Here is a 17,757-nt window from a genome sequence, read left to right on the forward strand (position 1 = left end):
TACCCGACAATTTTCATTTTTTCAGTTTTTCGAAAAAATCGTGGGCTAACCCCTTGTAAAAAAAAATAATTTTTTCATCTTTGTTCCCGATCCCATCGAGATATACATTTTAAGGTAGGTCTTTCCAAGCCCTATAAATAGCTGCAAACTAAAACCCTCTGCGAGCTCTTGTTTCAGAAATATTTGAGGTTAACTAAAATTACAGAATTCCGACCTAGACAATTAGGAACAGTATCTGTAAGTGGCGTCATATCCGCAACCAAGCGGTTAACTAAAAGACATTTTAAGATAGGTCTTTCCAAGCCCTATAAATCGCTGCAAACTAAAACCCTCTGCGAGCTCTTGTTTCATAAATATTTGAGGTTAACTAAAATTACACAATTCCGACCTAGACAACGAAAAGTATCTCTAAGTGCCGTCATATCCGCAACCAAGCCTTGCAAAATATGCGGCTTCCACTGCCTGGAATACACCTTTCCAACGATGTGAAAATCTTTCCAATACCCGACAATTTTCATTTTTTCAGTTTTTCGAAAAAATCGTGGGCTAACCCCTTGTAAAAAATAAATAATTTTTTCATCTTTGTTCCCGATCCTACGAGATATACATTTTAAGGTAGGTCTTTCCAAGCCCTATAAATAGCTGCAAACTAAAACCCTCTGCGAGCTCTTGTTTCAGAAATATTTGAGGTTAACTAAAATTACAGAATTCCGACCTAGACAATTAGGACAAGTATCTGTAAGTGGCGTCATATCCGCAACCAAGCCTTGCAAAAATATGCGGCTTTCACTGCCTGGAAGCAAACAAATACACCTTTCCAACGATGTGAAAATCTTTCCAATACTCGACAATTTTCATTTTTTCAGTTTTTCGAAAAAATCGTGGGCTAACCCCTTGTCAAAAAAAAATATTTTTTTCATCATTGTTCCCGATCCCATCGAGATATACATTTTAAGATAGGTCTTTCCAAGTCCTATAAATAGCTGCAAACTAAAACCCTCTGCGAGCTCTTGTTTCAGAAATATTTGAGGTTAACTAAAATTACAGAATTCCGACCTAGACAATTAGGAACAGTATCTGTAAGTGGCGTCATATCCGCAACCAAGCGGTTAACTAAAAGACATTTTAAGATAGGTCTTTCCAAGCCCTATAAATAGCTGCAAACTAAAACCCTCTGCGAGCTCTTGTTTCAGAAATATTTGAGGTTAACTAAAATTACAGAATTCCGACCTAGACAACGAAAAGTATCTGTAAGTGGCGTCATATCCGCAACCAAGGCTTGCAAAAATATGCGGCTTTCACTGCCTGGAAGCAAACAAATACACCTTTCCAACGATGTGAAAATCTTTCCAATACTCGACAATTTTCACTTTTTCAGTTTTTCGAAAAAATCGTGGGCTAACCCCTTGTCAAAAAAAAATAATTTTTTCATCATTGTTCCCGATCCCATCGAGATATACATTTTAAGATAGGTCTTTCCAAGCCCTATAAATAGCTGCAAACTAAAACCCTCTGCGAGCTCTTGTTTCAGAAATATTTGAGGTTAACTAAAATTACAGAATTCCGACCTAGACAACGAAAAGTATCTGGAAGTGGCGTCATATCCGCAACCAAGCCTTGCAAAAATATGCGGCTTTCACTGCCTGGAAGCAAACAAATACACCTTTCCAACGATGTGAAAATCTTTCCAATACTTGACAATTTTCATTTTTTCAGTTTTTCGAAAAAATCGTGGGCTAACCCCTTGTCAAAAAAAATAATTTTTTCATCATTGTTCCCGATCCCATCGAGATATACATTTTAAGATAGGTCTTTCCAAGCCCTATAAATAGCTGCAAACTAAAACCCTCTGCGAGCTCTTGTTTCATAAATATTTGAGGTTAACTAAAATTACAGAATTCTGACCTAGACAACGAAAAGTATCTGTAATTGGCGTCATATCCGCAACCAAGCCTTGCAAAATATGCGGCTTCCACTGCCTGGAATACACCTTTCCAACGATGTGAAAATCTTTCCAATACCCGACAATTTTCATTTTTTCAGTTTTTCGAAAAAATCGTGGGCTGTAAAAAAAAATAATTTTTTCATCTTTGTTCCCGATCCCATCGAGATATACATTTTAAGGTAGGTCTTTCCAAGCCCTATAAATAGCTGCAAACTAAAACCCTCTGCGAGCTCTTGTTTCAGAAATATTTGAGGTTAACTAAAATTACAGAATTCCGACCTAGACAATTAGGAACAGTATCTGTAAGTGGCGTCATATCCGCAACCAAGCGGTTAACTAAAAGACATTTTAAGATAGGTCTTTCCAAGCCCTATAAATAGCTGCAAACTAAAACCCTCTGCGAGCTCTTGTTTCATAAATATTTGAGGTTAACTAAAATTACACAATTCCGACCTAGACAACGAAAAGTATCTCTAAGTGCCGTCATATCCGCAACCAAGCCTTGCAAAATATGCGGCTTCCACTGCCTGGAATACACCTTTCCAACGATGTGAAAATCTTTCCAATACCCGACAATTTTCATTTTTTCAGTTTTTCGAAAAAATCGTGGGCTAACCCCTTGTAAAAAATAAATAATTTTTTCATCTTTGTTCCCGATCCTACGAGATATACATTTTAAGGTAGGTCTTTCCAAGCCCTATAAATAGCTGCAAACTAAAACCCTCTGCGAGCTCTTGTTTCAGAAATATTTGAGGTTAACTAAAATTACAGAATTCCGACCTAGACAATTAGGACAAGTATCTGTAAGTGGCGTCATATCCGCAACCAAGCCTTGCAAAAATATGCGGCTTTCACTGCCTGGAAGCAAACAAATACACCTTTCCAACGATGTGAAAATCTTTCCAATACTCGACAATTTTCATTTTTTCAGTTTTTCGAAAAAATCGTGGGCTAACCCCTTGTCAAAAAAAAATATTTTTTTCATCATTGTTCCCGATCCCATCGAGATATACATTTTAAGATAGGTCTTTCCAAGTCCTATAAATAGCTGCAAACTAAAACCCTCTGCGAGCTCTTGTTTCAGAAATATTTGAGGTTAACTAAAATTACAGAATTCCGACCTAGACAATTAGGAACAGTATCTGTAAGTGGCGTCATATCCGCAACCAAGCGGTTAACTAAAAGACATTTTAAGATAGGTCTTTCCAAGCCCTATAAATAGCTGCAAACTAAAACCCTCTGCGAGCTCTTGTTTCAGAAATATTTGAGGTTAACTAAAATTACAGAATTCCGACCTAGACAACGAAAAGTATCTGTAAGTGGCGTCATATCCGCAACTAAGCCTTGCAAAAATATGCGGCTTTCACTGCCTGGAAAAAAACAAATACACCTTACCAACGATGTGAAAATCTTTCCAATACTTGACAATTTTCATTTTTTTCAGTTTTTCGAAAAAATCGTGTGCTAACCCCTTGTCAAAAAAAAATAATATTTTCATCATTGTTCCCGATCCCATCGAGATATACATTTTAAGATAGGTCTTTCCAAGCCCTATTAATAGCTGCAAACTAAAACCCTCTGCGAGCTCTTGTTTCAGAAATATTTGAGGTTAACTAAAATTACAGAATTCCGACCTAGACAACGAAAAGTATCTGGAAGTGGCGTCATATCCGCAACCAAGCCTTGCAAAAATATGCGGCTTTCACTGCCTGGAAGCAAACAAATACACCTTTCCAACGATGTGAAAATCTTTCCAATACTTGACAATTTTCATTTTTTCAGTTTTTCGAAAAAATCGTGGGCTAACCCCTTGTCAAAAAAAATAATTTTTTCATCATTGTTCCCGATCCCATCGAGATATACATTTTAAGATAGGTCTTTCCAAGCCCTATAAATAGCTGCAAACTAAAACCCTCTGCGAGCTCTTGTTTCATAAATATTTGAGGTTAACTAAAATTACAGAATTCCGACCTAGACAACGAAAAGTATCTGTAAGTGCCGTCATATCCGCAACCAAGCCTTGCAAAATATGCGGCTTCCACTGCCTGGAATACACCTTTCCAACGATGTGAAAATCTTTCCAATACCCGACAATTTTCATTTTTTCAGTTTTTCGAAAAAATCGTGGGCTAACCCCTTGTAAAAAAAAATAATTTTTTCATCTTTGTTCCCGATCCCATCGAGATATACATTTTAAGGTAGGTCTTTCCAAGCCCTATAAATAGCTGCAAACTAAAACCCTCTGCGAGCTCTTGTTTCAGAAATATTTGAGGTTAACTAAAATTACAGAATTCCGACCTAGACAATTAGGAACAGTATCTGTAAGTGGCGTCATATCCGCAACCAAGCGGTTAACTAAAAGACATTTTAAGATAGGTCTTTCCAAGCCCTATAAATCGCTGCAAACTAAAACCCTCTGCGAGCTCTTGTTTCATAAATATTTGAGGTTAACTAAAATTACACAATTCCGACCTAGACAACGAAAAGTATCTCTAAGTGCCGTCATATCCGCAACCAAGCCTTGCAAAATATGCGGCTTCCACTGCCTGGAATACACCTTTCCAACGATGTGAAAATCTTTCCAATACCCGACAATTTTCATTTTTTCAGTTTTTCGAAAAAATCGTGGGCTAACCCCTTGTAAAAAATAAATAATTTTTTCATCTTTGTTCCCGATCCTACGAGATATACATTTTAAGGTAGGTCTTTCCAAGCCCTATAAATAGCTGCAAACTAAAACCCTCTGCGAGCTCTTGTTTCAGAAATATTTGAGGTTAACTAAAATTACAGAATTCCGACCTAGACAATTAGGACAAGTATCTGTAAGTGGCGTCATATCCGCAACCAAGCCTTGCAAAAATATGCGGCTTTCACTGCCTGGAAGCAAACAAATACACCTTTCCAACGATGTGAAAATCTTTCCAATACTCGACAATTTTCATTTTTTCAGTTTTTCGAAAAAATCGTGGGCTAACCCCTTGTCAAAAAAAAATATTTTTTTCATCATTGTTCCCGATCCCATCGAGATATACATTTTAAGATAGGTCTTTCCAAGTCCTATAAATAGCTGCAAACTAAAACCCTCTGCGAGCTCTTGTTTCAGAAATATTTGAGGTTAACTAAAATTACAGAATTCCGACCTAGACAATTAGGAACAGTATCTGTAAGTGGCGTCATATCCGCAACCAAGCGGTTAACTAAAAGACATTTTAAGATAGGTCTTTCCAAGCCCTATAAATAGCTGCAAACTAAAACCCTCTGCGAGCTCTTGTTTCAGAAATATTTGAGGTTAACTAAAATTACAGAATTCCGACCTAGACAACGAAAAGTATCTGTAAGTGGCGTCATATCCGCAACCAAGGCTTGCAAAAATATGCGGCTTTCACTGCCTGGAAGCAAACAAATACACCTTTCCAACGATGTGAAAATCTTTCCAATACTCGACAATTTTCACTTTTTCAGTTTTTCGAAAAAATCGTGGGCTAACCCCTTGTCAAAAAAAAATAATTTTTTCATCATTGTTCCCGATCCCATCGAGATATACATTTTAAGATAGGTCTTTCCAAGCCCTATAAATAGCTGCAAACTAAAACCCTCTGCGAGCTCTTGTTTCAGAAATATTTGAGGTTAACTAAAATTACAGAATTCCGACCTAGACAACGAAAAGTATCTGGAAGTGGCGTCATATCCGCAACCAAGCCTTGCAAAAATATGCGGCTTTCACTGCCTGGAAGCAAACAAATACACCTTTCCAACGATGTGAAAATCTTTCCAATACTTGACAATTTTCATTTTTTCAGTTTTTCGAAAAAATCGTGGGCTAACCCCTTGTCAAAAAAAATAATTTTTTCATCATTGTTCCCGATCCCATCGAGATATACATTTTAAGATAGGTCTTTCCAAGCCCTATAAATAGCTGCAAACTAAAACCCTCTGCGAGCTCTTGTTTCATAAATATTTGAGGTTAACTAAAATTACAGAATTCTGACCTAGACAACGAAAAGTATCTGTAATTGGCGTCATATCCGCAACCAAGCCTTGCAAAATATGCGGCTTCCACTGCCTGGAATACACCTTTCCAACGATGTGAAAATCTTTCCAATACCCGACAATTTTCATTTTTTCAGTTTTTCGAAAAAATCGTGGGCTGTAAAAAAAAATAATTTTTTCATCTTTGTTCCCGATCCCATCGAGATATACATTTTAAGGTAGGTCTTTCCAAGCCCTATAAATAGCTGCAAACTAAAACCCTCTGCGAGCTCTTGTTTCAGAAATATTTGAGGTTAACTAAAATTACAGAATTCCGACCTAGACAATTAGGAACAGTATCTGTAAGTGGCGTCATATCCGCAACCAAGCGGTTAACTAAAAGACATTTTAAGATAGGTCTTTCCAAGCCCTATAAATAGCTGCAAACTAAAACCCTCTGCGAGCTCTTGTTTCATAAATATTTGAGGTTAACTAAAATTACACAATTCCGACCTAGACAACGAAAAGTATCTCTAAGTGCCGTCATATCCGCAACCAAGCCTTGCAAAATATGCGGCTTCCACTGCCTGGAATACACCTTTCCAACGATGTGAAAATCTTTCCAATACCCGACAATTTTCATTTTTTCAGTTTTTCGAAAAAATCGTGGGCTAACCCCTTGTAAAAAATAAATAATTTTTTCATCTTTGTTCCCGATCCTACGAGATATACATTTTAAGGTAGGTCTTTCCAAGCCCTATAAATAGCTGCAAACTAAAACCCTCTGCGAGCTCTTGTTTCAGAAATATTTGAGGTTAACTAAAATTACAGAATTCCGACCTAGACAATTAGGACAAGTATCTGTAAGTGGCGTCATATCCGCAACCAAGCCTTGCAAAAATATGCGGCTTTCACTGCCTGGAAGCAAACAAATACACCTTTCCAACGATGTGAAAATCTTTCCAATACTCGACAATTTTCATTTTTTCAGTTTTTCGAAAAAATCGTGGGCTAACCCCTTGTCAAAAAAAAATATTTTTTTCATCATTGTTCCCGATCCCATCGAGATATACATTTTAAGATAGGTCTTTCCAAGTCCTATAAATAGCTGCAAACTAAAACCCTCTGCGAGCTCTTGTTTCAGAAATATTTGAGGTTAACTAAAATTACAGAATTCCGACCTAGACAATTAGGAACAGTATCTGTAAGTGGCGTCATATCCGCAACCAAGCGGTTAACTAAAAGACATTTTAAGATAGGTCTTTCCAAGCCCTATAAATAGCTGCAAACTAAAACCCTCTGCGAGCTCTTGTTTCAGAAATATTTGAGGTTAACTAAAATTACAGAATTCCGACCTAGACAACGAAAAGTATCTGTAAGTGGCGTCATATCCGCAACTAAGCCTTGCAAAAATATGCGGCTTTCACTGCCTGGAAAAAAACAAATACACCTTACCAACGATGTGAAAATCTTTCCAATACTTGACAATTTTCATTTTTTTCAGTTTTTCGAAAAAATCGTGTGCTAACCCCTTGTCAAAAAAAAATAATATTTTCATCATTGTTCCCGATCCCATCGAGATATACATTTTAAGATAGGTCTTTCCAAGCCCTATTAATAGCTGCAAACTAAAACCCTCTGCGAGCTCTTGTTTCAGAAATATTTGAGGTTAACTAAAATTACAGAATTCCGACCTAGACAACGAAAAGTATCTGGAAGTGGCGTCATATCCGCAACCAAGCCTTGCAAAACTATGCGGCTTTCACTGCCTGGAAGCAAACAAATACACCTTTCCAACGATGTGAAAATCTTTCCAATACTTGACAATTTTCATTTTTTCAGTTTTTCGAAAAAATCGTGGGCTAACCCCTTGTCAAAAAAAATAATTTTTTCATCATTGTTCCCGATCCCATCGAGATATACATTTTAAGATAGGTCTTTCCAAGCCCTATAAATAGCTGCAAACTAGAACCCTCTGCGAGCTCTTGTTTCATAAATATTTGAGGTTAACTAAAATTACAGAATTCCGACCTAGACAACGAAAAGTATCTGTAAGTGCCGTCATATCCGCAACCAAGCCTTGCAAAATATGCGGCTTCCACTGCCTGGAATACACCTTTCCAACGATGTGAAAATCTTTCCAATACCCGACAATTTTCATTTTTTCAGTTTTTCGAAAAAATCGTGGGCTAACCCCTTGTAAAAAAAAATAATTTTTTCATCTTTGTTCCCGATCCCATCGAGATATACATTTTAAGGTAGGTCTTTCCAAGCCCTATAAATAGCTGCAAACTAAAACCCTCTGCGAGCTCTTGTTTCAGAAATATTTGAGGTTAACTAAAATTACAGAATTCCGACCTAGACAATTAGGAACAGTATCTGTAAGTGGCGTCATATCCGCAACCAAGCGGTTAACTAAAAGACATTTTAAGATAGGTCTTTCCAAGCCCTATAAATAGCTGCAAACTAAAACCCTCTGCGAGCTCTTGTTTCATAAATATTTGAGGTTAACTAAAATTACACAATTCCGACCTAGACAACGAAAAGTATCTCTAAGTGCCGTCATATCCGCAACCAAGCCTTGCAAAATATGCGGCTTCCACTGCCTGGAATACACCTTTCCAACGATGTGAAAATCTTTCCAATACTTGACAATTTTCATTTTTTCAGTTTTTCGAAAAAATCGTGGGCTAACCCCTTGTAAAAAATAAATAATTTTTTCATCTTTGTTCCCGATCCTACGAGATATACATTTTAAGGTAGGTCTTTCCAAGCCCTATAAATAGCTGCAAACTAAAACCCTCTGCGAGCTCTTGTTTCAGAAATATTTGAGGTTAACTAAAATTACAGAATTCCGACCTAGACAATTAGGACAAGTATCTGTAAGTGGCGTCATATCCGCAACCAAGCCTTGCAAAAATATGCGGCTTTCACTGCCTGGAAGCAAACAAATACACCTTTCCAACGATGTGAAAATCTTTCCAATACTCGACAATTTTCATTTTTTCAGTTTTTCGAAAAAATCGTGGGCTAACCCCTTGTCAAAAAAAAATATTTTTTTCATCATTGTTCCCGATCCCATCGAGATATACATTTTAAGATAGGTCTTTCCAAGTCCTATAAATAGCTGCAAACTAAAACCCTCTGCGAGCTCTTGTTTCAGAAATATTTGAGGTTAACTAAAATTACAGAATTTCGAACTAGACAACGAAAAGTATCTGTAAGTGGCGGCATATCCGCAACCAAGCCTTGCAAAAATATGCGGCTTTCACTGCCTGGAAGCAAACAAATACACCTTTCCAACGATGTGAAAATCTTTCCAATACTCGACAATTTTCATTTTTTCAGTTTTTCGAAAAAATCGTGGGCTAACAACCCCTTGTCAAAAAAAATAATTTTTTCATCATTGTTCCCGATCCCATCGAGATATACATTTTAAGATAGGTCTTTCCAAGCCCTATAAATAGCTGCAAACTAAAACCCTCTGCGAGCTCTTGTTTCAGAAATATTTGAGGTTAACTAAAATTACAGAATTCCGACCTAGACAACGAAAAGTATCTGTAAGTGGCGTCATATCCGCAACCAAGCCTTGCAAAAATATGCGGCTTTCACTGCCTGGAAGCAAACAAATACACCTTCCCAACGATGTGAAAATCTTTCCAATACTTGACAATTTTCATTTTTTCAGTTTTTCCAAAAAATCCTGGGCACCCCTTGTCAAAAAAAAAATAATTTTTTCATCATTGTTCCCGATCCCATCGAGATATACATTTTAAGATAGGTCTTTCCAAGCCCTATAAATAGCTGCAAACTAAAACCCTCTGCGAGCTTTTGTTTCAGAAATATTTGAGGTTAACTAAAATTACACAATTCCGACCTAGACAACGAAAAGTATCTGTAAGTGGCGTCATATCCGCAACCAAGCCTTGCAAAATATGCGGCTTCCACTGCCTGGAATACACCTTTCCAACGATGTGAAAATCTTTCCAATACTCGACAATTTTCATTTTTTCAGTTTTTCGAAAAAATCGTGGGCTAACCCGTTGTCAAAAAAAAATAATTTTTTCATCATTGTTCCCGATCTCATCGAGATATACATTTTAAGATAGGTCTTTCCAAGCCCTATAAATAGCTGCAAACTAAAACCCTCTGCGAGCTCTTGTTTCAGAAATATTTGAGGTTAACTAAAATTACAGAATTTCGACCCAGACAACAAAAATGATCTGTAAGTGGCGTCATATGCGCAACCAAGCCTTGCAAAAATATGCGGCTTCCACTGCCTGGAAGCAAACAAATACACCTTTCCAACGATGTGAAAATCTTTCCAATACTCGACAATTTTAATTTTTTCAGTTTTTCAAAAAAATCGTGGGCAACCCCTTGTCAAAAAAAATAATTTTTTCATCATTGTTCCCGATCCCATCGAGATATACATTTTAAGATAGGTCTTTCCAAGCCCTATAAATAGCTGCAAACTAAAACCCTCTGCGAGCTCTTGTTTCAGAAATATTTGAGGTTAACTAAAATTACAGAATTCCGACCTAGACAACGAAAAGTATCTGTAAGTGGCGTCATATCCGCAACCAAGCCTTGCAAAAATATGCGGCTTTCACTGCCTGGAAGCAAACAAATACACCTTCCCAACGATGTGAAAATCTTTCCAATACTTGACAATTTTCATTTTTTTAGTTTTTCGAAAAAATCGTGGGCACCCCTTGTCAAAAAAAAATAATTTTTTCATCATTGTTCCCGATCCCATCGAGATATACATTTTAAGATAGGTCTTTCCAAGCCCTATTAATAGCTGCAAACTAAAACCCTCTGCGAACGAAAATTATTTGTAAGTGGCGTCATATCCGCATCCAAGCCTTGTAAAAATGAATAAGCGGCAAAGGAACGCACCTTTCCTACGACCTGGGCGTAAAACGATCATAAAAATGTTTTGCAAGCCATTTACACGATTTAAAAGTTCGAATTTATTTACAAACAAATTTAACTATGCATACTTTTCAGGATCAGCACTACTTCCACTTTGAAAATAACTTATTCGAGCTTCTTTATAAGTCCTGAAAAAGAAATGATTCCACTCGTTTGCAGTTCTTGTCAGCAATTCAAACCAAATGGCTTCGGTTAGCTCACCAGGAGCGTTGTAGATTTGGTTGCGCGGTGTCATAAATACTCTTCTTCTTAAGTCTTCTGCAATGGACTGCAAATCAGTGTGGAAACTGCTCGCTTCATTACCTGCAATAAAATAAATATTTTCTTGAGCAATTTCTCGAAGGATAATACAAAATTAAATCTACCTTTAATTTCTGGTACTAGAAAAGAATTGACAATCTTGTCTGCATCTGGTATCGACGAAGATGACTTCTTCTGTTCATCGGTTTCACCAAGGAACACCTTTAGTTTGGTGTCTGCAAAACAAAACCTAAGCATTTTATCCTGCATTTGTTTTTCGACGTCTAAAAAATCTAATCGCTTAGCCCGGTTCTTGACAAATAAGACATTCGGATAGTAATCCTCTACAAAAGGTTTTGTATCCTGATTGGGCTTTGTCATTTCGGCCATCTGAAACAAGCGAACAAGACTCATGTCGAAATGGTCGTTCTGTACGAAGATCACCAGATGACAAACGGTGAGGAATATGATAAGATTATGCATGTCGTCCATTTCGTTCGTGAGTTCATCTTTCTTGTAGGAATTGCATAGAACTGGGGGGCTGTCGAGAAGGATCATTCTGTCTTTTGTGATGTACATATGAATACTTTCGGTGCGTGGCCAAGCGGCTCCTTTGTTGGGTTTAATCTTAATGGGAAAGATACTCTCTTGTTCCTTGAAAATAGACGTGTACGTTTCATCGTTAATCTCCTCCGCAGCCAACAGGTTCATAATAGTGGATTTACCAACACCTTGCCTGCCAACAACCCCCACAACCAGAAAATCCTTATTGTTTTTCAAAAGGAATTTCGACGCATTAAAGTTAATTTGCGATGTGGACGAGATCACTGTTGCTGGGCGGGTCATAATTGGAGTGGGTTCGGCAATAGGCACATCTGTTGTGGATTCTTTTGGCGGTTGTGTTGAAGAGTTATTAGGACTTTGGGAAATGGGATGAGTGGTTGAGTTTGACGTTACAGAACCAGCACCATCGATTGATATGGAATCTTTGGTGACAATAATTGTTTTCTGAGGCACTAAATTAGATAAAGAGGATGCATTCGTGTTTGATGGTGATCCGACACAATCTGATGGGTCCTTGGCTTTCAATAAAATCTTCGGTTGAATTGGTTGATGATCTTCAAAAGTTTTCGTCGCACAACGATCTGGATCACGTTTGGCTAGAATCACTGTTCGTTTTTCTTCTTGCTAGAAAGCATTGCTAATAAGTATGACTACGATTATATATATTTTATTAGGAAGATTTGACTAACCTTTGGTTTCCTGTATCGTTTTTTTCTATTTTCAGACATTATGATATAGTTTGTTACTATAAATTAATTTAATAAAATTCTAGGATTGAAGTTGTTTGCAAACTGCAAAATTAATCAAAGTTATATGTCAAATGTCAAAGTAAACAATAACAAAGCAACATGCTGCTTGTGCAATGTTGCTAAAGCTGACATTTGAATTGGCCAGTTTATGTTTCTAAAACCTCAGAGATTTGCGTATTCTCAGAAATATAAACAATTTCTCATATAATTTATAATGTTTATATAAATACTTTTGCTGTCAGAAATCTGAGAACAGAATGTTTATGATTCGATTTCTCAAAAAATTAAGAAAAGAAATGCAAAGCTAATAGATTGTTAGGTGAGGCTGAATAATGAAACAGTTTGAGAAAAATCTCAGAAATCTTCGAATTATAAACTGGCTAATTTAGAACTTGTTTATTAGGTGCGTTTAATAAGTTGTAATTTCTTACAATATTCCTTGGGTTTGAACACTTTGTCATATTTAATAGAACTCGCTTAACAAAATGAATAAGGTTTAATGTACGCTCTGTATAACTTTGTACAAATTCGGGATTATAAAATATTTCCTGTGGTTACGCCAAATTGGCTGCAGAAAGGGTTTTAAAGAGCAGCTGATGCAAAACATTTGGGATGCCAAAAAAGTAATGCCAAGGTATCCAAGAACTTCTGGTATATATGTGAAACTAACAGAACAGCTGATTCAACACATGGTTGAATTTGAAATAGCCTCAAAATAAATATTAAATTTGTTTATTTTCAACTAAAATTTCAGTAAATTGTCAAAATGATCCATTGAAAAATTTATTTTACAGTAATTTGATCCTTGTTTGTTTGCATTTTTGACCATTTGAATGGTGTTTTAAATTGTATGCCATCAATCTCAATTTAACCAAATAGAAAACAGCCATATGGTCACTATATATTTCTTTCGTTATCAAATCAGCTGTGTATGTCATATGTCACAAAAAAATAAAATAGTTTTTTTTCAAGCGGAAAAATTAAAGCGTAGAGTAGTATATACATTTTCTGCTAAAAGAAATTTAAAAAAAAAAAAAGATTTTAAATAGTGTTTCTTAAAAAAAAGAGAGACAGAATTGACCCCTTTTTGAATGTTGTATGGCTATGTTCAATTGAGTTAGGCTAGGGGCGCACATGCAGCTTTTAGTTTCGAAACTGTTTGGTTTCTAAACTGAGCACAATAGACTTATATGAGAGTCCACGCACATTCAGAAGCCATTCTATCACCCATTCGTGCAACTTTTTAGTTTGTGTTTTGACACAAACTAGACGATCACCTCGAACCAATTTCTTAGTTTGTGCCACAAGGAATTATAGCATACTGCGCGGACATTCAACTAAATCGTTGAATAATTTTCTGTAAGTGCAAGAGAGAGAGAGAAACATTTAGTCAAGTTGAATAAATGTTTCCTGTGTATTTTATTTATTTCGTTGATTACTCTTGGAGTTGCTTATGTCGCCCACATGTTTGGGCAACTAACGATCGAACTATTTGATTTCGAAAAAGTTGCATAACAAAATGTGTGTTGCATATTTATTTTCTGCCGTGCTTAAAAAAAAAAATTAAATGGATACTTGGGAACCTATTTCTGGAATAACATCATTAATATTCTTAAAAAGAGGACGAGAAATATGAAAACAAAATTAGCTATGCTCATGAAGCATCATTCCCCAATTTGGAACTTGGAGTATAGTTCCCACCCAAGAATAATTGTATGATCTTAACAACATTTGTCTGTAAAAATTTAGCTCAAATTAAGGCTGAATAATAGAGAAAGAGCTTGAACAAAATTAAGCTTGGGCTGTGTACTTTAGTTAACAAATGCATTCTGAATACGAACTAAAATACAAATTGATTTAAGTTAATTAGTAGGCTTTTCACACGAAACCCAAAATTATCCTTTTTAGCCAAAAACCTTTATGGAAACCAACGCTTTCCCACACATTATTTCTAATAGGCTTTTCACACCAAGTTCAAAACCTGGTTTTCACGAAATTATAGGTTTTCGCCGAAAACCTACATCGAAAACTTAAGTTTTCCCATACATTTTTGGTAAACCACAAGTTTTATATAAAACCTCTCGAAAACTAGTAGCAATTCAAAGTTGAACTAAACAAACAAACCTTTCGAAACATTCAGTGTTCAATTTAAGTAAACTAAACAGCTGATGGCTGCTGTCAAAACAAATATTTCATTTTGAAATAAATTTGGTCCTGGTAAGTAATATTATTTATAAAATTTAATAACAATTTTTTTATTTTTTATTTACAGAATATGGAAGAGAAAAAAAAACAACAAAGGGGAACTTTGGGGGAGTTGCGTGGCAAAAGAAAAAATTGCGGAAAAAATTGCCAACGTCGAGAATAAAAGCCCCGGTGACTATTTGTGGCACTGGCGGTTCTTTTATAATCCTCCAGAGCTCCAAACGCTCTTTGTTAAGCGAGGAACCGGAATTCACTATGGCTACTGACGTGACGACCCCAATGACGAGGCAGACTTACGACGTTTCTAAGGGATGCGTCTTCAAACTCGTCGAAACAAATATGTTCGACGCTTTCGCTTACTATCTGGAGAAAAACTTTCCGGTAACTCCGTTCAATTGCAAGGTTTGGGAGATATGAGAAAGGCGATAAGTTCATTTGTTTTGGAGAATAAGTATGAAAGAAAATTTTTGGTGGAGGCTAAGTCGCAGCGGGCTAGGAAAATTTGTGCCAAAACATACCACAATGTGGGAATCATTGTTCTAGTGAATAAAACCATAACAGATGAACAGCTTGCCAACACCAAGAAGATCCTCAGTGCATTAGACAAACCAGGCGAGTCCTCAAAGAAAAAAGCCAAAGAGATAGTCATTTAAAAACTGCAGCCCATCATAACAGCTCGCTTTGGATGAGTGTGGTTTTGGTAGGAATCTGGAACTTTTTTGCTCCGGCCATAGGGACCTTCACGAAATCGTTCAGAATCTTCTCAACCCCGCCTATAAGTTGCTTGGACGGCCACAATATATGGTGATTCTGAAGGCAAATTTGGCCAACAGAAGCAATAGTCATAACCTCAGTATTTTGGATTGAATTTTTTGTGAATGAAGAAGAAATTTTTTTAAATAAAATTTATTATTGAAACAGTTTTGTTTGTTTTTTAATTTATGATATATTTCCTACACAATTAGCTTCTCCTTAGTGAATTGTTTGGACCGGTTGAAGTGAACTAAGAGGATAGCTGCTGCCAAGCGAACTTTTAGTTCTTGTTGGTTCATGTCCACCCGTCCCAAGAACTTCAGTTGAAACTCTTTTTCTAGACGAGATTTTGTTACGTAAAAATCAATTTGAATTGGTTAGAATTCATATTATTTTCACAAATAATTTGAGAAGAACAAAACTTTTTACTCACGAATTTTTCATCAATACAAAATTTGATAGCCGGAGTTAAACAAATATAATAGTCAAATGAAAACGTGTAAATATTCGAACGATTTTCGGATTTTCGAAAACATTTTGCTGAAAACATGGTTTTGGGTTTGGTGTGATAAGGAACGATTTTTCGTAAACAAGTTTTATATAAAACATGTCGAAAACTAGCAGCAATTCAAATATGAACTAAACAAACAAAACTCTCAAAACATTCAGTGCTCAATTTAATGTAGACAAAACAGCTGATGGCTCCTGTCAAAAGCAATATTTCAGTTTGATATTTTTTCAATTTTTGTCCACAACTCCATAGATTTGAATTTGAATAAACCTTGATTTTTTGTAAAGGACATCAATAAGTATTACAATAAGTATATGTTCATATGCATTTTAAATTTAAGATATGTCAATAGATAAGTTTCCGGGAGCTGCTGACTCCAGGAATCCAATACGAAGGTGATGCTGATATTGCGTCCAGGAATTTGTAGAAGAAACAAAAACATTTAATACAAATATTTGAACAAAATAAAATTAAAAAATTCTGTAGTGTAACCAAAATGTTTGTTTAGTGTTTTTAGTAACATTAAAACGTGTAAATGGTCATTTTGACTCACAAAGGTGTTTGTGATTAACTTAGCACTCCAAACTTCCTGACAAAATGTTTTCACAATGGTGCACATTGTGGATAACCCTAACCCCGAAGAAAGTGCTCGTACGAATCTGCAGAAATTATTTTTTCCAAATATTTCTTTGTCGATTATAGTTGTTAATAGCATCAGTTAAAGGTTTTCTTTTGTTCCAAAGTTCCAGAATTTGCAAAAGAAAACGAACTTTTTCCAAATGATAGATGCTTGAGATAATGAAAAAAAAGTGTAACAAACTCTTCAAATTTTTTTGACTTTCTTAGTAGGTATTTAAATCAATTCCAATTAGTGAGAATGCATTTTATTTTCACAAGTAACTATTAAACAACTTAACTTTTACTTACAAATTTTGCGCAAATCCAACAGTCTACGTTGCAAATACTGAAATGTCAAACGAAAAGGTGTTATGGTTCAGTGTGAATGATTTTCGAAATCTTTTTTGCCGAAAACTCAGTTTTGGGCTTTTTGTGACCAAATCTACAATCATGAATTAATATTTAAATTCATATTTCTATAAATAATCAATTATTTTTTATTTAACTTACTTGTCTATTAGTTGAATTATTTACCTATTTGTTTATTTTAATATATTTATTTGTTTGTCTATTTATTTATTTATTGAAGTATTCATTTAATGTTATTTTATTGTATTTATTTTTTTCTTTTCTATTGATATTCTGTTCTTATTGTTATTATTTATTTTATTACTTAGTTATTTTCTTTATTTTATATCTTCTTATTTATTTATTAATTTTCTTATTTATTTATCCATTTATTTACATATTTTTATATTTATTGAAGTATTTATTTTAGTTATTTCAATTAATTTATTCTTTTCTGTTCTATATCTATATTCAATTCATTTTTACCTACTAAGACTCAAAGCTTGGTTTGAATCTTTTTTTTTTATTACTTCACTGCCCACCTTTCTTTCATTCTATTTTCTTATTGTTTTATATAAAGGTTTTTATGTAGCTTTTTCTTCAATATTATTTCTTTTGGTATTTTTGGTTGATTGATGTAATAATTATAATATTGACATTAGTAAGGTAGCCTTATACTCTCTGTAAATTGTGCAATTTAGTTTAAGACAAAATATTATAATATTGATGCTATAATAAAGATAAATATAAGGATAAAGCATGTTAATAGACAATCCATTATTGAAAAAGCGAATTTTCACAAATTTCGACAAGAATCCTATTTTTGATAGTTGAATTATCTCATTTCGAGACAATTCAGGATAACAAATAGCTTAGGTGCCTCTTGTGAACTTGGTATTAAACAAATAAATTTACAC

At 35.3% G+C, this 17,757-nt stretch overlaps 1 protein-coding gene across 1 annotated transcript; it reads right to left on the reverse strand.

The window, feature by feature from the left end:
* Positions 1–10,866: 10,866 nt before the first annotated feature.
* LOC129938960 (protein SMG9) lies at positions 10,867–12,496 on the reverse strand. Its single transcript, XM_056046804.1, has 3 exons — positions 12,346–12,496; positions 11,218–12,280; positions 10,867–11,155 (listed from the first exon to the last, which is right to left on the reverse strand). Exons 1-3 carry the CDS (start codon positions 12,382–12,384, stop codon positions 10,911–10,913), a joined length of 1,347 nt encoding a protein of 448 aa, XP_055902779.1. The 5' UTR covers positions 12,385–12,496; the 3' UTR covers positions 10,867–10,910.
* Between the last annotated feature and the right edge of the window lie 5,261 nt (positions 12,497–17,757).

This window comes from Eupeodes corollae, chromosome 1 (genome assembly GCF_945859685.1).
Source record: "Eupeodes corollae chromosome 1, idEupCoro1.1, whole genome shotgun sequence".
NCBI lineage: Eukaryota > Metazoa > Arthropoda > Insecta > Diptera > Syrphidae > Eupeodes > Eupeodes corollae.

Coding starts and splice junctions, on each gene's coding strand:
- LOC129938960 (XM_056046804.1), bottom strand. CDS start 12,384: ATGTCTGAAAATAGAAAAAAACGATACAGGAAACCAAAG. Junction 12,281..12,345: donor AACGATACAGGAAACCAAAG/GTTAGTCAAATC, acceptor AATGCTTTCTAG/CAAGAAGAAAAACGAACAGT. Junction 11,156..11,217: donor TCTAGTACCAGAAATTAAAG/GTAGATTTAATT, acceptor ATTTTATTGCAG/GTAATGAAGCGAGCAGTTTC.